At 36.7% G+C, this 27,647-nt stretch overlaps 1 protein-coding gene across 1 annotated transcript in view; it reads left to right on the forward strand.

The window, feature by feature from the left end:
- The window catches only part of TBCK (TBC1 domain containing kinase), a 245,377-nt gene extending 221,256 nt beyond the window's left edge, over window positions 1-24,121 (forward strand). Inside the window, exon 26 of the mRNA XM_011966312.1 lies at window positions 23,144-24,121. Within this exon, the coding sequence (XP_011821702.1) occupies window positions 23,144-23,254 (111 nt within the window). The 3' untranslated portion in view covers window positions 23,255-24,121. The remainder of the gene's footprint in view (window positions 1-23,143) is intronic.
- Window positions 24,122-27,647: the final 3,526 nt, after the last annotated feature.

Here is a 27,647-nt window from a genome sequence, read left to right on the forward strand (position 1 = left end):
TTTACCCAAAAGTCATTCAGGAGTAGGTTAACATGTAATTGTATGGTTTTAATAGGTCTTAGTACTGATTGCTGTTTTTACTATGCTGTGGTCTGAGAATGTGATTGGTATGATTTCAATTTTTTTAATTTGTTGAAACTTTCTTTATGGTTTAGCATGTCATTGATCCTAAAGTATGTGCCATGTGCAAATGAGAAGAATATGTATTATGTTGTTGGATGGAGTGTTCTGTAGGTGTCTATTAGGTCTAGTTGGTCAAGTATTGAGTTTAAGTCCAGAAAATATGTGTTAGTTTTCTGCCTTGATGATCTAACACTGTCAAAGTGGTGTTGAAGTCTCCCAATGTTATCATGTGTTTGTATTTCCTCATGGATTTCTAAGAACCTTTTTTATGAATCTGGGCACTCTAATTTTGGGTGTGTATATATTTAGAATAGTTAAGTCTTCTTGATTGATTGAGCCCCTTATTATTATGTAATATTTTTCTTTGTTCGATTGTTGTTGCTTTAATGTTTGTCTGGTATAAGAATAGCAACCCCTGCTGTTTGTTTTCTATTGACCTGATCAGTCTTTCACCATTCCTTTACTTTGAGCCTATTTCTGTTACTTCTGAGATGGATCTCTTGAAGACAGCAAACATTTGGGTCTTGCTTCTTTATCCAACTTGACACTCTATACCATTTAATTGAGGCATTTAGCCTGTTTACATTCCTGGTCAATATTGCTATGTGAGAATTTGGTCTTATCATCATGCTTTTAGCTGGCTGTTATGTAGACTTAATTGTATAGTTGTTTTATAGTGTCAATGGGGTATATTGTTAAGTGTGTTTTTATGGTGACAAATATTGCTCTTTCATTTCCATGTTTAGCACTTCCTTTAGGAGCTCTTGTAAGATAGGTCTACTGCTATCAAATTCCCTTTGCTTTTTTGTTTTTTTAAGGTAGGCTCTTGCTTTGTCTCCCTAGCTGGAGTACAGTGGTGCAATCTCAGCTCACTGCAACCTCTGCATCCTGGGCTCAGATGATCCCACCTCAGTCTCTTAAGGAGCTGGGACTACAGGTGCATGTCACCACACCGGGATAATTTTCTATTATTTTGTAGAGACAGGGTCTCTCTCTGTTTCCCAGGCTTGTTTCAAACTCCTAGGGCACAAGCAGTCTGCCCACTTCGGCCTCCCAAAAGGCTAGGATTATAGGCATGAGCCACTATAGTCAGCCTCCCTTAGCTTTTACTTGTCTGGACAGGATTTCAGTTCTCTTTTGCTTATGAAGCTTAGTTGGTGGGATATAAAATTATTGGTTGGGATTTCTTTTATTTAAGGTTATTGAAAATAGGCTCCCAATCTCTTATGGCTTGTAAGGTTTCTGCAAAAAGGTCTACTGAGCCTGACGGGGTTCCCTTTGTAAGTGACTGGCACTTTCTCTCTAGTTACCTTTAAGATTTTTTTTTTCACATCTGCCTTGGAGAATCTGATGACTGTGTGTCTTGGGGATGGTTGTCTTACATAGTATCTCACAAGGGTTCTCTGCATTTCTTGAATTTACATGACAACCTCTCACTAAAGCCATAGTGTCTATATTATTTTGATGTAAGTTGTTAAATTATTTTTTACTACTACCACAATACTGCTGCTGTTGCTGCTGCTACATTAATTTGTGTTGCTATGTCATTCCAATGAAAAATCTCAACTTTGAATTATAGTGCAGATATACTATTTAAAATCACATGTTCCAAGTAATATATGGCCTTAAGAAGAAATCCCAACAATGGTAATAATCCCAGTCATAGATGCCATATGCTTCTAACCTGCAACATCCCCTCCCAAGAACTGCCTGCCTATGGTGCCTCCCAGTGGAGCACTTCCTACCCACAGCACCTGAGCTGCCACTGCCAGGGCACCTACACCCGTGGCCCCCTGCCATCCTCTACAGATCTATTGTATTATACATCTTACACATTAGAAAACTTAGACTCAAAGTTAATCTCATTTGCCTATGTCAGAGCCAGGACTGAAACACCAGTATGTATGACTCTATAAATCATAACCTTAACTCAGTGAGCTCCGAAGGCTTTTGAGTGTAAATGCTGCCACGTATCCTGTTTTCTAAAACAGGCTTATTCTGACTTTCACAGATAACAGTGGTTCTCCCAGTGTGTGAAAGCAAGACCTGAAATAAACTTTTATGCTGTATGTGCTAACAAGCTTAGGGCTCTATTTTCATAAAACATTAACAATTTTAAAGATGATATCTAATAAATAGACCCTGTATAATTATCTTTTTAAGATTGACAAATGTTTTCTAACATCTTACTTATTGTATTAAACTATAGGTTTCTGTTCATTTTAATTTTACCATAAAGGTAAAAACATATATATGTCAATAGGTAACTCATTTCTTTCATTAAATAATCAATTAAATACATCATCTATAATGTACAAGGCATTGTATAGAACACTATATTGCCAATCAAAGTGCTAGTAAAACTAAAAGTTTAAAATATGAAGGAAATCTGGAAGCAAGACTATTCAGGTGAATAAAAATGTATGATACTAATAGCAATAAATAAAGAGCCATCACATTCTAAATAAGTCAGTCAATATCATACTTATCAGAAACCAGATGCTATTATAAATAATTCTTTCTTCTTCATGTCCTCCATACTCAGGCATACTTACAAACAATTACTAAACAAATTATATGCTCAGTTATTATGCTTCAATCCAACATTAGGAAATCATTTTATATCTTCTGTTTAAAACAGAAGAACTGTTTTAAACATTTGTATAGCAATGTATCTTTAATACTTAGCATAAGGCAAAAGAGAACTTTACATATTTATTTGCTTGTACTTTACATATTTTTTCTGCTGTACAGATCTGTAGGCCTATTTTTTTTCCCTCCCACTAATTTGGAAGTGTCTCAGTTTAAAGCATATTTGTTGGAATTCTATTATGTATCCATGGTTCTCCTGGATACCTTTTCTTTGCCCCATCTCCCCTCATAGATCTATTCTCCATCCTTTTTTCCTTATTCACCCCAGGAAGCTGACTTCCATGTCTTCTGGCTTCCAGTTGTTAACCAGTCAGGAGCTCTGGCAAGTTATAGGACAGAATGGGGTCAGAATATTTCTCCTGCTGGGTCCTTGCCTCTAGAATTATCTCAGGTTGGCTTGTCCCTCTGTTGAAGGGTAACACTTCTCTCCAGGAAGCCTTGTCTCCACAACATTTTTATCAACCACTGGTCCCTCTGGCTGTAGGGAGGCAACAGCTCTGCTTTTGCTAGCCCCAGGTAACTGCACTATCTCTTATGATTCTCTTACATAGCACCTGTACCTTCATAATTAATGTCTTTATAAGTAAGCCTGCCTCAATTTATTCCTAAGGCTAATTTGTACCCTGACTGTTATTTGGATAAGGGTAGTATCTAAAAACACAAATCTTTTAGTCAGCATACACTGGTTGCTGTGTTGTTTCTTACCAGCTGTGTTAATTTGCACAAATTATTTATTCTAAGTCATAAAAGGGGCTAAAAATACCTATTTCATAGAATTCTTGTGAAGATTTTAGATTAGACATATATGGTTCATTGCAGAGCCTGATACTAGTGAGCACTCAGTTAACATCAACTCTGAAATGTGTGGTACTGTTCATAGGGTAGACCTGTTTTTGTGCTGATCCTTGTTGCTGTATGGCTGAGTTTAATTTGACAAGCCAAACAAATGTAGACTGCATCTATTGGTAGAGTTAAGAAGAGTAGGAAGACCTTTGTATCAAAATAAGCATAAAGTCAATTCAAGCCTTTATTGTGTCACATTTAAAATGAAAAACACGGCAAGGTCTCACTCTTGTGCTGTTGCAAAAATAATTGTTTTTAAAAAAACTCATGTGAGATATTGCATCTTTGGCTACTAAACTGTAATTAGATTCTCTGGGCTTAGAAACAAAACATGCCAACAGGATATATACAGAAAGCCCCAGAAAGATACCTCTTACAAAACTGAAGCATGCTGACTTAATCTCAGAGAACAAGTATATAAATCTGGGAATTAAAGCAGTAACTATTCAGATCAATAGGGAGAGCTAGTCTAACATATCATGTGTTAAGTAAACAAGGATATAAAAAGGTACATTTTTATATCCTTGAGCAGAGTGTTCAAATATAAAGGAGAATTTTTATTTTGACATTAATCCAATGTTACCTAGTGGAAAATGTATAATTTGTTTTGATACCCATGGCAACTATTACCTACATTACCCTACTTCTAACACAAGGTCAAAGTTTCAGCTTGTAAAAACTCCATAGCGAATCCATCTCTTTCCTGGAAGTGAACTGTGATGTTTAGTAAGAATGATGACTTAGTACAATAGCATGCTTAAAGTGTTGTTGTGTTGTTTTCCTCCCTATGGGAAAGTAGGTAATGGGGATGCAACTCTAGAGACAGTGATGGGTCTCAGAATGGAAAACTGTCCAACAACATAGACTAGAAGAAAGTGAAAGCTCCAGTTAGTGTTTTTATAACTTCAGTTTGAAGAAAAAGTGTAAATATCTTATTGGTATGTTAGTCTCTGAAACTCATAAGACTAAAGTTAATTATTAACTATATCTAGATCATATTTTGTGGTTATGAAACCACTAAGATTTCATCCCCATATTCAAATGGTTATCTACAAAAGAAATTGGAGGAATCTTTGCCTCTCACTTTGTCTTATCTTTTCAGAAAATATTAGTGACAGTTCATCTTACCCTTAAATTGTTATATTCTTGGCACAAAGTTAATACTTTTATTTTGTTATCAAAAGAAATATTCATCTGAACATGTCTAGTTGCAGTCAGATGGGCAATTATTCTTTAAAGCAAAACAAAAAGTAGGAAAGAACAATGTATATCTGAATAATATTTTATTCTTGTCTAGAAACCTACACAAGAGACAGTTTTTGTGGATATTCTATCACTAAACAGTGTGAGTAACTGACACTTTCTATACGTGGCATGTAACAATTAAATTTAAAATGTGATTTCTGTTGGTTTTAAATAAAAATGATCAGATTCGTAACAAGCAAGGCATGCCATTGCATCTAGTTTTTAAAATAAGGTAATAACCCTGTTGTGTTAATTTACACTCCCCTGTAGACCTACTATATTTGATCTGTAGATGATAGGTTGGAAGTGAATTTGTGCTGTGGTAATATGAGGCTTTTCCCTCCTCTCCCGCTTCCCATTACTTCCTGGATTCCTTAACCAAGCTAAACCAAGTTTTAAGATATTGTGGTGATCATTGGTAGCCTTTACCTTTTGCTAGTCTCTTTGTTCATTCAGGCTATGAGAACAAAATACCAAAGACTGAGTGGCTTAACAATAGAAACTTATTTCTCACAGTTCTGGAGACTAAGTCCAAGATAAAGGCTCTGGTAAGAGCCCACTTCATAGTTCATAGATGGCCATCTTTATGCTATGTCCTCATGTGGAAGAAGGGGCAAGGAAGCTCTCTCAGGTCCATTTTATAAGGTACTAATTCTATTCGTGACGAGTCTCCCCTCATGACCTCATCACCCCCAAAGGCCCTCCCTCCTAATATCATTACCTTGGGGTTAAGATTTTAACATATGAATTTGGGGAAGACACAAATATTCAGACCGTGGCAACCTTCTCTCTTTAGCCCTGTCTCCTTCCCTGCTTTGCTCAAGCTCTTCCTATAGCCTTTGTTCTCAGGCACCTGAGATTATCCTTCTACAAACATGTGTTCAAAAGAGTCAAAATAACTTCATAAGACACTGTAAACCAATTCAGCATATGTGTTGTCCTGTATTAAACTTCTCTAGCTCTAGATAGTATCTGTCTAGTTCTTCAGATTAATATGATACTTTTAGAACTTCTAAACCTGTCAGAGGTCTTTTTACCTGTTGTAAAATTTATTAGACCTCTTTAGACCTTAAGGATTTAGATAAAGAATGAGAAGTGAATATCCTTTATCAGCTTCAAGTATGCAAGGAATTCTTTCTTGATCTTGTTATACCTATAAGCACTGGCTATGGTTAAACTTGGCTTTCTTCCTGACATTTTTCTTGCCTTGCTTGTCAGCAAATGTTTTAGTCTGTAGGTTTATATCAGATTATAAGGAAATAGTTTATATATTTATTAATGCAACTTGAACATGCTGGACATCATATAAAAGTTGGGAGTAACAGTGGAAAGTCTTCTACATAACTCTGATTTGTTAAGCGATAAAAGATTACTTCAAAAGACTCATGAACTAAAAACTCCTGTTGAGTCCTTATTCTCATAGCTTTTCATAAGTTTTGTGCAGTAAAAAACAAAGTAGGAGTTGTAGTGAAGAGGGCCTTAATACACCTAATCCAGACATTGGTTTTCTTGGTTTTTTTTAACATGTTTACTAGAAATATTATGTGGTAAAATATAAGCAGTTTTTAAAAAAGAGAGAGGGAGCTTATTTCCAATTTCCAGGAAAAACTGCAGAGTCATCATCTGTATCTTGTGATCTCTGGCACTCACATTTGTGACCTGACACAGGATGAAAGTTATCTTGTCTCAGTATGTGTTATTCTACATACCCACCCTGTACTCCACAGCCCACCATTTAATTACTCCTTACCACAGGAATGTCTGTGGCTGAATAAGAAATTAACCGTAGTTGCCCTCCCATTTGACCCACAGAGGTTGGAACTTGACTGTGATCCATCACAGTCCTAACTGTGTTTTGAATCTCAGTTTTTATTGTATACATTCTTTTCAGAGTATAGTGTGCTTTGTGTAATATGACCGGTGGCTTGGACACAGTGTGGGTTTACTGGTCTCAGTTGTCTAGTGTAAACAGAAGCTGATAAATGATTGTTGCAGAAATTCAGTTCCCGAACGTTACAGATCAAAAGAAAATGTACCACAAGACTTATTAGGGCTCCTGATACAAAATGGTATTAGATGACAGAATTTTATCAGAAGAGCCTTGTCCTCTCACATGAGCCAGTGTATGTTTTTAAGAATAAGGATTGTTTTCAAGCAAACTTTTCTATCATAGTTCGCTTTTCAAAAAAATTTTCACATAGCCATTTCTGGAAGAACTTGTTTAAAAGTGGAAACTATTGGCCAGGTGTGGTGACTCATGCCTGTAATCCCAGCACTTTGGGAGGCCAAGGCGGGCAGATCACCTGAGGTCAGTAGTTCGAGACCAGCCTGGCCAACATGGTGAAACCCTGTCTCTACTAAAAATACAAAAATTAGCCAGGCATGGTGGCACACACCTGTAATCCCAGCTACTGGGGAGGCTGAGGCAGGAGAATTGTTTGAGCCCAGGAGGCAGAGGTTGCAGTGAGCCGAGGTCATTGCCAGTGCACTCTAGCTTGGCTGACAAAGCGAGACTTTGTCTAAAAAAAAAAATAAAAGTGGAAACTATTATTAAACACTAATCTATAAATCTATAGGAAGATCCTAAATCGCCATATTCACAAACACTAAGTCACTAACATGATTTTAAAAAATTGAAACATAATATAAAAGAAAACTTTTTAACCTGGAGTTCATCATGAATTTCAGGAGGTTTTTGAACTAATTGAAATTATATGTGAAGTGTTCCACATAAATGCCATTTTTGAGACATAATATTCATACTCTTTATCTGATTGCCAAATGGTTTGTGGCCCAGTAAACATTAAGAGCCACTGGTAAAAAACCACTGCTTCATCATAAAGAGTTCACCATGAACACCATAAAGTCCTATCTTAAATTCCATTTGGGGACAAGTTTGCATTTTACATTTGAATCTATGCATTTGCAAAGTGTTGTAAATTTCTCTCCTATAAAAGGAGTAATTAAGGAAAGGGTAATGGAAGAAAAGAGGAAAGAAGGAAACCATCTTGTACTAGGGATCTACCTATGAATCAGGTATACACACAGACACACACACACACACACACACTCACAGAAGCACAGGCATACCTCAAAGATACTGCAAATTCAGTTCCAGACCAACCCAATGAGGCGAATATGGCAATAAAATGCATCACACAATTTTTTTTACTCTCAGTGCATATAAAAGTTATGTTTACACTATCCTGTAGTCTAGTAAGTATGCAATAGCATTATATCTAAATTAAGTGCATACCTTAATCAAAAAATGCTTTATTGCTTAAAAAAAGAAATGCTAACAACCATCCGAGCCCTCTGTAAATCATAATCTTTTCACTGGTGCAAGGTCTTGCCTCTACGTTGATAGCTACTGACTGATGGTTGCTGAAGGTTGCTAAAGGGCAATGGTGGCTAAAGATTGAGGTGGCTGTGGCAATTTCTTAAAATAAAACAACAATGAAATTTGCCATATCAATCGACTCTTCATGAAAGATTTCTCTGTAGCATGCAGTGCTATTTAACAGCATTTTACTCACAGTAGAACTTCTTCCCAAATCAAATCAATACTCTTCAATCCTGCTGTTGCTTTATCAAATAAATTTATGTAATAAATGCTTTGTTGTCAAAAATGATACAGCATCTTCACCAGGAGTAGATTCTATCTCAAGAACACAGTTTTTTTGTGCATTCGTAAGCAGCAACCCCTCATCCATCCAAGTTTTATCATGAGATTGCAGCAATTCAGCCATATCTGAGGTTCTGCTTCTAATTCTAGTTCTTTTACTATTTCCACCACATCTGCAATTTCTACCTCCACTGAAGTCTTGAACTCCTCAAAGTCATCCATGAGGGTTGGAATCAATTTCTTCCAAACTCCATTTCATGTTGATATTGTGACCTCCCATGAGTTACAAATGTTTTGAAAGACATCTAGAATGGTGGATTATTTCCAGAGGATTTCCATTTATTTTGCCCAGATCCATCAGAGGAGTCACTATCTATAGCACCTACAGCCTTACAAAATGTATTTCTTAAAGAATAAGACCTGAAAGGTGAAATGACTCCTTCATCCATGGATTACAAAATGTGTTAGAATGCATGAAGACAACATTCATCTCCATGTATGTTCTCCATCAGAGCTCTTGGGTGACCAGGTGCGTTGTCAGTGAGCAATAATATTTTGAAAGGAATCTTTTTTTCTGAGCAGCAGGTCACAACAAAGAACTTAAAATATTCAGTAACCATGCTGCAAACAGGTGTGCTGTCATCTGGACTTTGTTGTTCCATTTATAGAACACAGGCAGAGTAGATTTAGCATAATTCTTAATTGCCCTAGGATTTTGGAATGGTCAGTGAGTATTAGCTTCAATTGAAAGTCACCATCTACATTAGCCCCTAAGAGGAGAGTCAGCCTATCTTTTGAAGCTTTGAAACCAGGCATTGATCTCTTATCTGTAGTTATGGAAGCCCTAGATGGCATCTTCTTCCAATCAAAGGCTGCTTCATTTGCACTGAAAATCTGTTTAGTGTCATCAGCAATCTTAGCTAGATCTTCTGGATAACTGCAGTTTATCCATTAGTACCTATTGCTTTACCTTACACTTTTAGTTATGGAGACAGCTTCTTTTCTTAAACCTCATGAACCAACGTCTGCTAGCTTCCAACTTTTCTTCTGCAGCTTCCTCATCTCTCACAGCCTTCACAGAATTGGAGAGCTAAGGCCTGGCTCTGCAGATGGTGATTAAGAGAATGGTGTGACTGGGTTGATCTCCTATCCAGACCACAAAAACTTTCCCTGTATCAGTAAGAAGGCATTTTGCTTTCTTATCGTTTGGTGTTCACTGGAGTAGCACCTTTAATTTCATTTAAGAATGTTTCCTTTGCGTTCACAACTTGGCTGTTTGGCACAAGATGCCCAGCTTTTGGGCTGTCTTGGCTATCAACATGCCTTCCTCACTAATCTTAATCATTTCTAGATTTTTTTTATTTAAAGTGAAAGTTATGTGACTCTTCCTTTCATTTGAACACCAAAGGCCATTGTGAGGTTATTAATTGGCCTAATTTTAACATTTTTAATATTTTTGTGTCTCAGGGAATAGGGAGGCTTAAGGAGAAGGAGAGAAACAGAGGAATGGCTATTCAGTGGAGTAGTCAAAACACATACAACATTTATTCACTAAGTTTGCCATCTTATATAGGTATGGCTCGTGTCGCCCAAAATAATCACAGTAGCAGCGTCTGAGATCACTTATCACAGATCATAACAGATATCATAATGAAAAAGTTTCAAATATTCCAATGATTACTAAAATGGAACTTAGAAGTACAAAGTGAGCACATTGCTATTGTAAAAATGGTACCAATAGACTTGCTTGACACAGGATTGCCACAACCCTTCAATTGGTTAAAAATGCAATAATTGTGACATGCACTATAGCAAAGCACAATAAAATGAGGTGTTCCTATATATATAATTTTTCCAACCACCCTTTAAGTATACTGTTTAACTGAATTATTATTACACATTTAACAGGTAACAAAACTAAGGCCAAAAAGGCTAAGAAACTTGGCCAGGAGCCCACAGCTAACAAATGGCAGAGTAGTGATTCAGACCCAGGGCTGTCTGTCTACAGAGTTCCTATACTTTCCTCCAAACCACCCAGCCTGTTTATTTGAAGTAGTATTTTCTCCTTCTTGACTAATGGCAAGATATTAGATGAAAAATTATTATTTGGCTTATTATTCTGTTAACTAGGTCTAAGATTATCTCCATCTTTACTACACAACTGTTTTCACTCAGGTCGCTGATATCTTGTGCCTGACTTATTGAAAGACTTACTGCGGCTCCCCACTGTTCCTGCCTGCAGCTTCCCATCCCTCTGTTCCGCCCTACACTAGACTGAGCTTTTTGAAATGTAAATGTGATAGTTGCCAAAATACCTATGACTAGTTGCTAAAGTATCTATGACTTTACATTGCCTTCAAAATAAGTTCGAATCCTAATCATGTTTTATAAGGCTCTCTTCTGGTCTGTGTTCCAAGATCCTTCCTTGCCGCTGCTCCCTCACCCTCTTAGGTTTCAGCCATAATTACCTACTTGTAGTTCCTTATATTCTTTTGTTTTTCTCCTCATTTGGAGCATTCTTCCCATTTCTGTTCACCTAGCTAACTCCCATTTGTTTTGAAATGCTGTTTACATAGCATTTCTTCATGGAAGTTTTCCTTAACAATTCAAGTCTGGAACTAAGTACCACTCTTAAATCCTCATAGAAAATCTTTTACTTAGTTTACATATAGAGAGCAACTTTACGTATGCATTAGATAAATCTCATGCTTCCTTCAGAGAAATACAGCACCCTGTGAGGGCACAAAGCTTAGAAAGGAAAGGATGGGCAACTTTTCGGGCTCCACTTACCCCGTTTTTCAGGCTTTCTCATGCAAGACACAATTTGAACAACCATAAATGATGACTCTAGGTAGCATTTATTAAATGGTATTGTAATCACTTGTTTACTTATTCATATCCGCATCTAGCTCATTGAGGAGAGAGACTATATTGCATTCATTGTTATATCCCCAGCCCCTAACATGGTGCCTTTCAAATAGAAAGCACTCAATAAATATTTGATAGCCAAATTGATTAAGTTAATGAACAAACACATGAAAATAATAGTTTGCAGTAGACTACACTTTTGCACAAGTTTCTCTAAAGAGGACGGCAAAAGAAAAAATACTAGCATCAAGTACTAGTTTAATTCAAGACAATAAACATTAAATGCCTACAAATGGAAACTGTTGTGAGGAAAGAGAAATGAAAAAGATGCAGTCCCTTGCTCTCATAAAATTTTCAGTCTTGTTAGGAAGATTAAACATGTATACAAATGATTAAAATTGAAGGCAGAAGCAACATTGTGACATGTGCTATATTAGATTTATAATTAAAGTTCTGGAATTTACTGAGAAGGAAGAAATTTCATCTAAGTAAGTGAGGAATTCTGAAAGCTTTATGGAGAGGGTGATAATAGACCTAGACCTTCAACTATGGGTAGGATTTCAGTAATACCAAGTGTTGGGAAGGGCCACAGTCAGGAGGGAGTATTTCAGACAAAGGAAACAGCACAGTAGCATTGGAAAGCACAGGGCTTCTTTGAAGAGCAGTTTGGCTGCACATAAAGCTGGAAAGATATGGAGAATCTGAGTATAATAGAGGACCTTGAGTACTATGTTAAAGAGTTTTCATTTTAGCAGTCGGGAGCTATTAAAGGTTTTTAGAAAAGGAAAGTAACACACTATCAGCTGTATTTTGGAAAGTCATTTGGAAAATAACTTTTTTATTTGTATTAAGTTTTGCCAAAATTTAAGCGTCTTCCCTTTCTTTTGCCCTTGATCCCAATTGAACAAATTTTAAAACACCAAGGAACAGAGATTATCCCTAATATTCCCAGTCTATCTCAATGCTAGATTCTTACCTTTACGTTGACCCTCTCTCTCAAGCTTTCAGTCTCTCACCATCTAAATAGTTGGTAGTCCTCAGAGTGAACAAAGCTCACAAGACTGTGAGGAAGAGACAACAGAAGGGTTTGCCTAAGACTCATAGCCAAAGCTCTGTGACTTTCAAAATAAGACTGGGGAAATAATCCACTGCTGTTACTATGTGTTTCAAGACACCTGGTCACTTTCTTTCCTTACTTTCTTTGTAACACTAAAGAACAATCTTCTCTTCTTGTTAACCTTTCATGTAAATATAAGTTAATGTATATATTTGTGTTAGGAGTAAGCAAGTATGTGTGTAAAGAATTTGTCTTTCTTGAAATGCAAAGGGATGTTAGACTTAACTATTATCAAAATGAAACTTCCAAAAAGAAATTTTAAATATTACACATTGTCTTTACTAACTATAGTAAGCAAACTATTTCTTGGAAGGGATCCATGGATCTTGACTTACTTTGCTTAAGGACAATAACTGTAGTAAGGAAGAAATCTCTATATGAGTCTGACTGAAGTCTCAGGATTTTCTGAGAATCTTCCATAATGTTACCACCAGTCAGCAGAAAACTGGGTGAGGAAAACCTAGAAGCATTAGGACCACTTAGGAACTAATCCAACAATAATTGGGCTCTAAAATGAAGTAGAAGAAGAATGAAAAAAAAAAAGAAAGGAATGGATGCAAGACAAGTCCTAAATTGACACAACTTTGTACCTAATTAAATGTGGAGACAAAGGAGTTTTAAAATATGTGTGTATCTATCTATATCTATCTATATTTAATATAAAGAGAGAGAGAGACAGATATAAGACCTAGGCTGGGAGTGGTGGCTTACACCTGTAATCCTAGTACTACGGGAGGCTAAGGAGGAAGGATCACTCCAAGAGTTTGATACCAGCCTGGGCAACAAAGCGAGACCTTGTTTCTACAAAAATAAAAAGTAATTTAAAAAGACCTTAAAGTCTCCAAGTTGGGTGTTTGGGGAGGTTGCTGAGACTGTTACCAGAGACAGGGAAGAGAAGAATAACGTAGGTTTGGAAAGAATGTGATTAATTTTGGACATACTGAAATTGAAGTGCTAATGGTGCATCACTGGAAAAATTATCAGCTGAGCATTTGGAGATTCAGACTAGAATTCTAAGAAGACTTATACTAGATGTGTATTGAATCCTCCCACTTATGTAATAAACAGTATTCTACAGAACATGAAAAAAAGGTGTAGAGTTTCATTTTCCATAATTACCATAATTATGGTATAATTTTCCATACTTTCCATAATTACCTTTAAAAGCTTATAAATGAATTATTCTAGAAAGAAAGACAAATTTCAGGTGATAACCTCAATAAGAGATTGTTAAAAAGGCCCTTAAAAGATATATTAATAACTTGTATTTGTTTCAAGAAACCATAAAAATTCACTGTCTCCATTATAAATTAGCTTATAAATAAGAAAAAAATAAGTGCAAGTGATTGGTAGAAGAAATTAAAGAAAATGAGATCAAAGTGAAGTAGAAGAGAAAGGAAAGGAAAATACCATTTTGACATGTGAGAAGAAAAAATCATATATATGTGCGTGTGTATATATATAACTGGACTTTCAACAAACCAAACTATGGAGTATAAGTTGTATTGACTTATACTCATGCTAAGATGTTATGCACCGTAGGAAAAATATTTATTTGTCTTGACTTCTATTTAAAACCTACACTTTAAAAATTTTAAATTATCTTTCTTACCTTTAATCCTTATGAGATTTTGTTAGAATTACATATGAAAGTAAAATAGGAGAGGAAAAGAAGGAAAATTTATAATTGTTCATGAAGATATCCATTTATCCTTTTTTTTTCCACCCACGCTTCTATTGAGTGATCCATTAAAAATTGCCAAACTCATTGAGAAAAAAGGAACTAAGAAAGCACGGGGCTTCTTTGAACAGAGCAATTTTAGCTGCAGACAAAGGTGGGAACATATGGAGAGTCTGATTATGATAGCACAGAGCCTAAGAGTAGAAAGTAAAACTTTCACTGCATCCTCTTTAAACTCTTCTATCTACTTCTCTTCCTTAACTGTGGAAATGAAGTGAGGATATTGTCTATCATGTGTGGATATAGATGATATGTTACATATAGTAACATATGTCACAAGCATTTATTTCTATATTTAAAAACATCACAGTTTTTGTATATGTTTTTGTGTAGATGTCTTTTAAAAGATACCATTTTAAAGAATTATCTTGCCTGTTCAACTCATACAAGAGTTGGGTGAAGACCCTATTAGTAAAGGATAAAAGCAACTAGCATTTGACCCTTACCAGAACCAGATTCCTTAATAATTTGCTCTAAAATCCTTTCCGTCTCCTCCACTGGAAGTAAAACAGCTTAACCAGTCCCTAGCATAGTGCCTGACACACAGTAGATGCTCAGAAAGTATTCGTTGAATGAATGAATCAGTTATTCTACATATATTAGAGCAAATACTATGTACTAGTAGTCACTGTTCTAGGCATTGGAGAAACAGTAACAAGTAAAATTAAGTTCCTACTCTCATGGAACTTACAATATTTGGGAGAGACCATCAATAAACATACATACATATATATAGTTTTGAGATAGATAGATAGATTTTATATAATCTATCTATAAATATATATAAAATAGATTTTATATATTTTAAACACTATATATATATAGTGTTTATAAATGCTCAAGGTTAACATGAGGGAGAAGAGTGTTGATGGCTTCTTTTCTTTATAGAGTGATTAGTGGAGCTCTTATTCTGAGATGGAAAGCCACTAGAAGATGTGGAACAAAGGGTGTTATATCATCCAATTCATATTTTAAGAGAATCATTCTTTTGATGATTGTCATGTAGAGAAAGATTATACTGGGCAAGGATAGAAGTAGTCAAGAAGTTCTTGCAGTAATCTAAGTAAGAGATGATGGTGGTTTGGACTAGGAGATGAGATTAGAGAGGTTCATGATGGGGAGTTGGGGAATGGTTTGCAGATTTGCAGATCATGTAGGACCTCATGGACTATGGAAAAGACTGGAATCTATTCTGAATAAAACTACAGGCCATTAAAATGCTTTGTGACAGGTTATGCGAAATGTCTGACTTATATTTTAAAAGAATCCCTCACATTGTGTGAGCATTAGACCATAGGGGAAAGAGTGGAAGCAGGGGAGACCAGTTGATAGGTTGTTACGATAATCTAGGTAAGAAATAACCATCACTTGAGCTATTACAATATTAGTACAGGCAGTGAGAAGTGATCAGATTCTGAATATGTTTCGAAAGTTACAGGATATATTGGTAAAGAAAAAAAGAAACACATCCAGGTTTATTAGTTAAATAACTAGAAGACTGAAATTGCCATTTCCTGAGATAAGGAATACTTCAGGAGAGGATTGGGTAGAGGAGGGTAGGAATCAAGTGTTCCCCTTTGAAAATGTTAAGCTTGTGAAGCCTACTAGATATCAAAGTGTCTAATAGATGTTGAGGAAGCAGATTCATGAGTTTAAATTCCAGGGAAGATAGTAAAGACAAATTTGCAATCATCAGTGTATAGATAGGACTTAAATCTGTGGGACTAAATGAAATCATTTAGGGGAGGAATGTAGATACAGAAGAGGTCAGAGGACTAAGCAATGGGGCGCAAAGTCAAAAACATAAGAAAAATCCACCAAGGGAGATGAGAAGGCACAGCTAGTGAAGTAGTAGAACCAGGAGGGATTGGTGTACTGAAAGGTAATGGAAGAAAGTTTTGAAGAAAGGAGGGCATGATCAAATGTGTCATATGATGCTGATAGGCCAAGTCAGATTCAGAATGAGTTTTAAAAGTTGGATTTGACAATGTGGAGATTGCTGCCATTCTTAATAAAGAGTATTGTGGGGGAGTGGTAGAGACAAAAGTTTGGGGAGAATTTGAGAGAGAATAGACTTCTTGGAAGGAAATGAAAAGAGATAGCACAAACCATTAGATTAAAAGAGTCTTAAAAGATGTCTGTCAGTCACAATGCATGGCCCTTGTGTAGATCCTGACTCAACTAAACAAATTTAATTATGGATGAACAGATGGACAGACAAAGAGAGGGAGGGGAAGAGAGAGAGAGGACGTTTATGAGTTATGAGCTAATTCGAAATTTGAACACTTACTGAATATTTGATTATATTGTATAAGAAGAGTATTATTGGGGCTTTTTTCTAGGTGTGATAGTACTGTGAGTATATATTTTTTAAATCCTGTTATTTCAATGATACATATTTATGTATGAAATGATAAAATATCTGGGTTTGCATCGAAACAGTACAATGGTGGGAAGAGGGGAAGGCATGGAAGGAATAAATGATACAATTTGGCTACAAGTTACAATTGTTGAAGCTGCTCATTATACCTTTCTTGTCTATATTTATATTTTTTTTTACTTTTTTTAAATTAAAAAGGTACAGAGAAAGAATGGGAAGACATGAAATAGAGATAGCAACTTTGGGTAACAGGAAATTAAAACATGAAATACATTGAGTTAGCACACTCTAGATATTTATTTATCTCCTTATGTAACACAAACTATAAAAATATTTTTTAAGATAAAAATCCTTACACTATCAAATTTCCTAACCTCAAATATTGCTTCCAAGAAAAATAGAAACAACTTGGTTAAAAGTTTATTAGAACACTTTTTGTGAACAATACTGAAGAATACTATCAGTATGGGTTGAAAATAACCCAGATACCATTGTAGTTATTTGTAAAATAAACATGGATGAAAAAGCTGGACCATGTAATGGCTATTCTTCTAGACTCTCCCACTTTTAAAAAATGCATAATTAGCATGTTCTCATATATAACACACTAATATGCTGGAATTACCTGTTCTTCTCCTTCCTTGTCACAAGTACCTATGGTAGGGTATAAAATGATTACTGACCTGTGCATTCTCCTTCTTGGCTTTGCTCTGCTGCTGGTTTTATTTCTGTGAGTGAAATTATAAAATACAGCAACCACTGCCTAATTGTTATTAGATACTATTACTATAAAAACCAGTTTTATACCTTATATAATACTATTAAGAAAATAAACTTCAATGAATTAAAATGATCTGAATATGGAAGACTAGCAGGACACAAAATATTTATCTCAGTATGGGGGACCACAATAAGGACTGAAACAAAAAGTGACATTCAAAATTATATTTTGTTATATAATCAAGGGAAGAAATCAGTGGAGTGTTAAGAGAGATCATTCCCACCTCTTTCCTACTAATCCCTGCCATAGTTCTTATGTTTCTCATTGAGATCACTAAGATGGACAGTTCTACTGATTAAGAACTGTATTAATGAGCTCAGAAATTTCTTAATTGGAACAAGACAGCACTTCACTTATATTTATTCCAAGGCCACACTGTACTGTAGATTGAGAAATCACCCCATATTCTGTTTTTCATCTCAAATATGCTTATCTGCCTTGTCTAGCCAAGCTCTTAGAAATATGCACCTAATTTGTGTGAAGCGTCAGCCTAGCCATGGTCACACAGTGCCAGCAATATTGAATATGTGCCATATTCTCAGCATTCCAGAGGGTCAAGAGGAGGCATAAGACTAATAGCATCTGCCTCACATCCATAAGATAAAGAAAAGCAAATTACTTCGGCTGCTTATTATAGGATAATTGCCAGTTTCTTTATTCAGTACCATGCTCAACCGAAAGTAAAATTTTCATACCCCAAATGTAGGATTATTTGGAGGGAAAGGAATGGGCAGATAAAATGGGAGAGAGAAAAGACTTCTCTGTTTGAGCTTTGTCAGGGTCTTAGTTAGTCCATGCCAATTGTCCAGTCTCCAGTATCAACTTCAGACTCATATCTGGTAACCTAATTGTCCTGCCATGTGTTCCTCCCTAAATCTTCCAGAACCCCAAAGCTTTCTTAGTTTCCTACTGCTACCATGAGTTCTTCCCAAACCTGTGTCCTAGAAAGCCCAATGAGAGACATGATTCTGATCCACATACCTCAAGAATCTTACCTATCATCAGCTTTTAATTTTTTGGCCTTAGTTCACCCACACTACTCTGTGGCTGCTTAACAATCCCTTTTCTTCACTTATTCTGCTGCTAGCAGAACTTAACTTTCTCCAGGCAAACATGCCAGTCTCTTAATCCAAGTTCAGATGCAAGATAAAAAGAGAAAACAAGATAGAGTGGCACCCACAAGAGCCTTCCACATTCAGATACTGCTGTATTAAGGTGTGCCTAACCACACCCTAGAAATGAATTCCAGCACCAGATCCTAAAAACCAGAGGAATGGTGAAAATACAAAAGCTTTGGACCCTCTCCACTTGGAGTGCTGTCCACAAAAATGAGGTCTGGAAGTCCCCAGATCCTGTGCCAGCAGATAGCATATCTGGCCCCCTCACGTGGAATGTTGCTATATAGATCTCAGCTAGTTGTGCAGTTTGAAGAACTCCATTCTCTCTACATGGGATGTGGCCCTATAGTGGGCCTTAGTGGTGACCCACGAGTTTTTATGTTATTTTCATTATTAATCAGTTGAAGATATTTTCTAATTTTCATTGTGAATTCTTTGACCTGTAACATTTAGAGGCATATTGCTTAATTTAGAAAGAGTTAGAGATTTTTCTAGTCACCTTTTTGTTACTGATTTCCAGCATAATTTTTACTGTCATCAAAGAACATAATCTGAATAATTTTAATCCTTTAAAAATCTGAGAGTTGCTTTTTTGAATTGGTCAATTTTGGAAATGTTTCATGTGTACTTAACAAGAATTCTATTCTGAAGGTATTGGGCGTTAGTGTTCTGTATTTGTTCCTTATGTAGATTTGTTAATTGCATTGTTCAAATATTGCATCTTACTGGTTGTTTTCTAGTTATTTCACCTAACATCATGGTGGATTTGTCTATTTTGCCATTCAGTGCTATCACACTTTTATATTCTGAGTCTTTGTTATTGAATGCTTTCAAATTTAGAATTGTCATATCTTTTCAGCAAATTGAATTTTTTATCACTATGAAATCTCCCTTTTTGTCTGTAATAATCTGTTTCACATTAAATTCTACTATGTCTGATAAAGTTTGGCCCTCACAAATTTCAGCCCTACAAACACAGCAGCCTTTTCTAGTGCAAAGTGACTTGCTCTCCACATATACCTATAGGAATTGCAGTTTGAGGTCCCAGACAAACCTGACCTGCAAATTAATCCCATTATCTAATTTAAATGACTCTCAATGCTAGTTACACATTAGAATCACCTGGGAAAGGGGGACCCTTTTAAAAACAACTGATGTCAGAGCCCTGCCCCAAGAAACTCTTATTTATTACTAGTCTGGAACAAACCTGGGTATTGCTGTTTACCCAGCAATTTAGTAAAAGCACCCAGATGATTTTGCTGACTTTATAACCACTGGTTCAGTTTGATATCCTGCCACCTCCACCAAGGATGTTGCTCAGTAAGTCTAGATTTGTAATTTCTGGGTGGAGTCTGCACTCTGTGGAGTATGCAGTCAAAAGCCCTGCCAGATAAAAAATGAAAGGTGGAAGAAACCCTATACCCTAGATGCCTGGTTCTCCCCTGCCCCACTGTGTATCTCCTCCACGTATGATGTGACTTTTTTCACACTGTGGAAATCTACCCCAGCACATCCACAGCCTTTTCTTTCCTCCCTAACCTATCAAGCTACAGCCACAAAGAATACTGTCTGATAAGTATCGCAATTGTGGCCATCACATCTGGATTCTCATTCCCTTTAAGTCAATAATGAAAGAGAAATAGAAGGAAAGACGAAAGAAACCAGCTCCCCAGCCCCTGTTAAATTCAGAAACTCTGCTTATTACTCTGGATTGCTAAGATCCCTAAACTTCTGCTTTTTTTTTTTTTTTTTTTTTTTTGGAGACAGCCTCTCGCTCTGTGGCCCAGGCTGGAGTGCAGTGGCGCGATCTCGGCTCACTGCAAGCTCCGCCTCCCGGGTTCACGCCATTCTCCTGCCTCAGCCTCCCGAGTAGCTGGGACTACAGGCACCTGCCACCTCACCCGGCTAGTTTTTTTTGTATTTTTTAGTAGAGACGGGGTTTCACCGTGTTAGCCAGGATCGTCTCAATCTCCTGACCTCGTGATCCGCCCGTCTCGGCCTCCCAAAGTGCTGGGATTACAGGCTTGAGCCACCGCTCTCGGCCAACTTCTGCTTTTATGCTACCTATACTACTTCGTATTGTCTATTACTATCTCCCCCACTGAACTCTAAGCACTCCAAAAACTGGAACAGTGCCTAGTACCTACTTAGTAGGTGCTCAGTGAAATGCTTGATAAATGAATGACCAAGTAACTGAACAAAGAAATGTTTCCATAACAGTAGAAAAGATGCAGTCATGGTTTCACTGCCAGGGGCCAGTATTTAACATGGATAATTGAAAACAGCAGAGGATCAGAACTCAATCTTATGTGAAAACTCAACAGTTGCTCTTTTTCTTAAACACAGCCTGCTTCTTTTCAAGGCATCTAAACATTTGCTATCTCCTTGCACTCCATTTCTACTCTTCTTAGACCTCCAACACAGCAGCAACCTGATTGTTGCAAAGTGCTCTGTTCTGCCTGCTTTGTCTTTACCATTTTCCAGCTCAGTAGCAGCCTAGTTGTTAGGGACTTCGTTACAATAACAGAACTCTTTCTAGCTCTACAGCATAGTTTAAGGGAGATTAGTTGAATGTACAGTCCTTTCTTACTCATTTTCTGATTTCTACAGGGTTTTGAAAGAACTGAAAGTTAAGACTGCTTATCCACAAGGCTTTTTCAGTAATGTTATGTTTATCTTAGAATTCTGGCCTAAATGGTAATTGAATTGTGCATGTAGGAGAATGCAGCCAAGATGTTTCGGTAATCATATGGTACCAGGGACTGTTCTGCCTGCACATGACTCGGGCAGATGAATCAGCTGCTTGCTTTCTTAAGGACTGGGGTTCAAAGAGAAGTAAGAACAGGATGAAGACCAGCTCACACTGGCTCACTTGACACCTTTTGAAATACAGGAGCACTGTTTCTCTTCAACATTAGTTGCTATCAAAGATTCCCATCTGGTAGCTCTAAGAGAGGATAGGATGTGAAATATAAACAGCTGTTTGAATCTCTGTGGAGCCACTGCAGAGAATCACAGAGAAGATAAGTAGGGTCAGCAGTACTAAGACCCATTTATGTGAGTTGTTTTGGAGATTGTGAAGATCCCAGTCCAGCGTTATTTATCCCACCTACTGACCGAGAACTTTATCCTTTTGGCTTAAGGCAGTATTATTCAAAAAATTGTTCATGGGCCACCTGCTTTAGAATAATCTATGGGTGCTTATTTAAAACTATCTATCCCTGAACCCCAGATCAATAGAGCAGAATCTCTGGAAGTGAGGCCTTGAACTTGTCCTGGCCAAACCACTCAGCCCATTCTTTTGAACCCTAAAGTTTAGATTGCTGCCTTGAGACCTTACTAAGTATTAAGCTTCAAATAGCGCCAAGAAGCAACAGCACTGTGAGCAGCTTAGTCGTTTTTGTTGAAAGATCTAAGATCAGGTTTTAGTAGAGAGAGTAATTGAAGAGAACTTGAGGACACAAATACTCAATGAAGAGGAACAGGACACTACCAAAGAGAAGGAACAGAGATAAAATAGCCAAAGAGCCAAAGAAAAACTTCTTTACTTCATGATTTTGCCCTGGGTTTTATGATCATTTGGCATAGTTTACTTCAATCCAGCAAACATATATTGAGCCCCTACCATGTGCCAGGTACCAGGAAGAAAACAAAATAGAAGGAAGCTCTTAAGTGGATAATTTAAATAAACGAGGTAAGGCCAAAGATTTGAGATTCATACAAGAAACTTCAGGAGCTGAGAAGCAGGGACCCTAATGGCAACTTAGCTCCTAGAGAAGGAAGTGCCTGAGCAGGAAAATGAATAGAAGTCAGGCAGGTTTGAGGTTATGTGTGGGGGTTACTATTGAGGAGGAGCTAAAGAGGGGACAGGAATTGATGGGAAATGGAGCAAGTGCCCAACATTGGACAATCTGCCCAGGAAAAGGTCTGAACATAAAGCAGTATGCTATATTGGGATTGACACGCAGTTCAGGGCTGCTTTATCATGAAGTGCAAAGAATGAGAAAACGCAATCGATGATCCTGAACAGGTAGATTTGAGCTAAGTCAGATATGTGTATGTCTTGATAACTTTTACAAAGTCCTCTTGTGCTAGAATCTAGAAGGCTTCCTGGATCTGTCCTTCAAATTCATTCCAGGTTTGGGAACTCAAAATGTTAGTTGTGATTGCTCCAAAAACATGTTACAACTGGTTTATGGGCCCTCTATGGGACATTGAAGTGGACTATAATATCAAAATTTTTTCAATGTAAATTTGAGCTTGTTTTGACTATTACTGGAAGAATACCTAAAAATAATAACATTAATGACCTCTGGAGAGGGAGGACTGGGAACAGAAGTGGAACGAGTTTACTTCTCATTGTATACCCTTTTCTACTGAATTTGAATTGTTTACCATGTATATTTATCACATATTCAAAAAAAATCATAAAAGAGAACAAAAGAGACATTTATTCCATAAGATAAAGATATTGTTAGCATATAAAAGAGTAATTTAATTTATAATAACCAAGTTGACAACTTATTATACAGTGGTGACAGCAATCATAACATTAAAATAATTTTGTCTTTCAAATTCTGAGAAAAACATGAGATTGGAGATATCTTCTGTATATCCTCTAAACATTTTGCCTCTTTTTTTTTTTCCCAGTTTGCAGCTCACCTTGTGAAGATGAAATATCCAAGAATCTGTATTCTAGATGGTGGCATTAATAAAATCAAGCCAACAGGCCTCCTTACTGTCCCATCTCCTCAAATATGAAGAACCAAGAGTGTGACTGCCAAAAGTCAGCGTGGCATCAGCACCAACAGCACAGTTCTTCATATCCATGCCACTCTCAGACAAAACTAGATGTCTAGATTGTTGCATTTCCATAAAGTTTGTCATGAGACATTTTTAAAAATCTCATAACCCACATGTTCAGCTATCTACACAAGAAACTTGACTGTACATGTATTGCTGAAAGAATTTTTCTTAACAGTGAAATCTGATCATATATTTTTACTACACTGCCACATAAAGCCCAAGAAATTCAGCTGATGAGACAGATTTAGCATTATCAAGAAATCCCAGTTGCCCTGAAAAAGCTGTCCTCCATTGTACTGAACAGACAGTCCTGTTGATTGTATTATTTATAAACATACACTGAATGTGGGCTAAAATCATCATCTTTCCCTGATAATGAAAATTGAGAAACTATTCACAATGCATTCCTTATAAATAAATGCTACATTTAGTAACTCATTTCACCCAAACAAGGGTGTGTGTGTGTAGGGGAAGTGAAGTTTATCCCATTGCAGAAAGTGGTAATATTTACTCCCAGAAAAATGACATTTAGAAACCATTCATATTTGATAGAATATTTGGTCAGTTCCTGTAGGAAAGAAGAATGGCTTCAACAAATTTTCTAGTTTCTTTATCACATGAAATTCTGTACAGTCAGTCTAGGGCTAGTATACTGGTTTCCTGATCATTAAGAACTCATTATCTTCTCTCATTGCTTTACCAACCTCAATACGTGTCATCATCTCATGGATGAAAATAGCTCCTCAGCTTCTATCATCACATCTGTTATCTAGAAGGAAGAGAATGAGGGAAGGAGGGAGGGGATGAAGAGAAAAAAAGGAATGAAAGAAGGAGGGAGGAAAGACAGAAAGAAAGGAAAAGAAGCAAAGCATGCTCCTTCCCATTAAGGTCATAAACCAGAAGTTGCACACACTACCTCTGCTTACATATCATTGGCCAGAACTTAGGTACATGGCCACACCTAGCTTAAAGGAAAACTGGAAGTATAGTCTTTGGGTAGTTGATCATTTCCCCAGCTAAAAAAATTCTTATTACTGTGTGGGAAGAGTACATATTGAGGTACAGCTAGCAACCTCTGCCTCTGCCACATTGTTTTTAAAATGAGTATTATATTTCATTAAATCTAAGACATCTCACAATTTTAGGTACCACAAAGAAAAAAATGAAGCCAAATGAATTGTGACACATTGTCAATTAAAAGACACATTCCCTGGGAGGCCGAGGTCAGGAGTTTGGCCAACATGGGGAAACTCTGTCTCTACTAAAAATATAAAAATCAGCTGGGCATAGTGGCATGTGTCTGTGATCCCAGCTACTCAGGAGAGGCAGGAGAATCACTTGAACCCGAGAGGTGGAGATTGCAGTGAGCCGAGATAGGGCCACTGTACTCCAGCCTGGGCAACAGGGTGAGACTCCGTCTCAAAAAAAAAAAAAAAAAAGATACGTTCCCATTTCAGAAACCTGAAAAAATATGCATCTTATAATTATTGAAATATAGCATATCCTTTAACTATCTTCAATTTTGTTTTAACTAAAAAGTGTTCATTCATCTATAACAATATTCCACTCCAATGTTAAGACTGCCTAGGCAGAACATTTCAATAAGAGCCTCAATTCAGCTTTCTGGGCCATGGTTTTGTTGCTGCTGCTATTGTTTATTTTAGTTTTTCTTCTTTGCATCTACTTTTTAAATTGAGATATACTTTACTTACCATAAAATTCATCCTTTTAAAATGTACAATTCAGTAGTTTTTAGTGTATTCACAAAGTTGTGCAATCACTATTATCCAGAATACTTTCATTGTATGCAATTGTCTACCTGATCAGTCTTTCCACATTAACCCCTCCCAAGGTCTTTAATAAATGTTTGTATATGGAGTGAGGGGTCCAGGTTCATTCTTGCATATAAGTATCCTGTTGTCCCAGGACCCATGCTGTTTTGTTTGTTTTATTCAATTTATTTGGTCATTCACCAAATATGTTTTGAATACCTACTATGTCTAAGACACTAATCCATAGTTATATCATTTGTGATCCTTACCTAGTTTACAAAGAAAAAAATAGGAGAAATAATGAGAACAAATATTTACCAAGATTTCCCTAACATTGTTTTTGGGCCATCATCTATCCTCTTCAGAGAAATATTAAATCCTCCTGTCCTGGCAATTACTATTCTTTTCCTTCAATCTTTAATGACTTATCTGAGTTCATAATCAGAATGCAGCATTGATGATCATTCTGACTCTTAACATTGCCTTACTGAGAAAGCAGAGAAGAGAGGGATGGAGGGGCAGTGATTTGAGTTGAATAAGGTGGTAGGTAGTAGGAGAGGATGAAGACCTTGTGAGGAGAGCTATGTAAAAAGATAATAGTAGCAACCGTCTGTCATGATTTTGCATTTGATCTTTCTTAAAACTTGACAATTTAGGCTTATTCCAAGAAATCGAAGTTTTTTAAATATGAAAATTATAATATTTAATATTCTCAACAGGAAAGTAAGAAAGAGCATACTATCACTGCCATGTTTATACACAAGGCATGTTATTTCATGGTGGATGATACCAACAAAGTTGACCTCAACAACTATTTGTTAGATTAAATATATATAACCCAGGATTTATTTGAGCTCCCTTTTAATAAATTATTGATTTCTACACGATTAGTATCAGCACTGTTTCTGGGACTACCTGGAATGCCATAACTACAACCACCAGCCCACACAGATACACTTACACACACACACACACACACACACACAAACTCACACAAGCACACATTAACGCTTGATAATCCATCAACAACAATGTACCTCCTCCAGTCTTCTCTGGCTTCCCCATGGTGCATTAAGAGTCTCGAATCTACCAAAGCATTCCATTCATACTTCTAATAATAGATTTATTACATCATTTTGCAATTGTTGTTTATATTTAGGCCTCTATTAAAATATGAGCTCCTTAAGATCAGGAGCTATAATTTATACCTCTTACTGCCTTCAGCAACCCACCACATTGGATATGCTCAATTAATATAAAATTGAATCTCTATCAATTTTAGAATCTATTTGAAGGGAGAAAAGTAAAAATAACCTGTGGTAGTTTTTTTCAACTGCCAAACTTACCTGGTACCTGATAGTATAGAAATAAATTGAAATCTCAATTCATGGAGTGAAAAAAGGATCTCTAAGGTCCCATCCAGCTCTAAAATCTGATAATTCTAGAAGCTGGAGCAGATAACTTCAAAATAGTTGCATCCTCTTCAAAATACAGAAATGTTAGATTCAAAAAGCATATTAAAAATAACTAATGCTTAACCAAGTTTGAGAGAAAGAAATTTCTTGATGTCAGAAATGAAAAGGACCTAAAAGGCACAGCTTTTAGGCCCGTGGGATATCTAGTATCAATATAAGCCCTAGGAACTCGGGTTTTGGAATGCATATAGGAATAGAAGACATAGCTTTGGACCTTCTGGGTGGGAGTTCTAAGTAAGACCTCTTTATGAAGTGACAGTCTCAAGGAACTCTGCTCCATGAAATGATGAGACATAACTTCCCGCCAAATCAGGGAAGCTACAGAGAAGATTGTCATTGGGCTGGTTATTCTCGATGAAGAAAGAAAAATCTATTATAGACAGATGGAGTTGTTCAGTGGAAAGTCTGCGGTAAGTTCCTGATTTAGAACAGGCTTTAGTGCACTTTAAAAAGAAAACAATGAACTATATAAAACTTTTAGAGGACACAGTGGTGCCGGATATTTGTTCGATTCCTGTGCTGTCCTGCTCCAAATAGTTACCAAAAGATACTCCTTTGGGAATTAGTATCGAAAGGATTGCATAGCATCTCAAAAGAATCTTACTCACTTTGGGAGGCCAAGGTGGGCAGATCATGAGGTCAGGAAATCGAGACCATCCTGGCTAACACTGTGAAACCCCATCTCTACTAAAAATACAAAAAATTAGCCAGGCATGGTGGTGGGCGCCTGTAGTCCCAGCTACTCGGGAAGCTGAGGCATGAACCCGGGAGGCGGAGCTTGCAGTGAGCCGAGATCGCGTCACTGCACTCCAGCCTGGGTGACAGAGCGAGACTCCATCTCAAAAAAAAAAAAAAAAAAAATCTTACTCAGTAGTCTCATTTAATAAAATCCACTACAAGGAGAGAAGACTGCTGACTTGACTAGACAGACAGGATTAGCAGATATTTCATTCTATCAGTTGTAACCAGTAATCCCATTGTTATACATGCTGGCCCTAAATATAGCTATTATTAACCAAATAATGCATTTTTCTTGATAAATGTTGATTAAATCAGAGTAGAAGCAAAATGTAATATTTATGATCAATTTTAGTTTGGATG

The sequence above is a fragment of the Mandrillus leucophaeus genome, unplaced genomic scaffold (genome assembly GCF_000951045.1).
Source record: "Mandrillus leucophaeus isolate KB7577 unplaced genomic scaffold, Mleu.le_1.0 Scaffold756, whole genome shotgun sequence".
NCBI lineage: Eukaryota > Metazoa > Chordata > Mammalia > Primates > Cercopithecidae > Mandrillus > Mandrillus leucophaeus.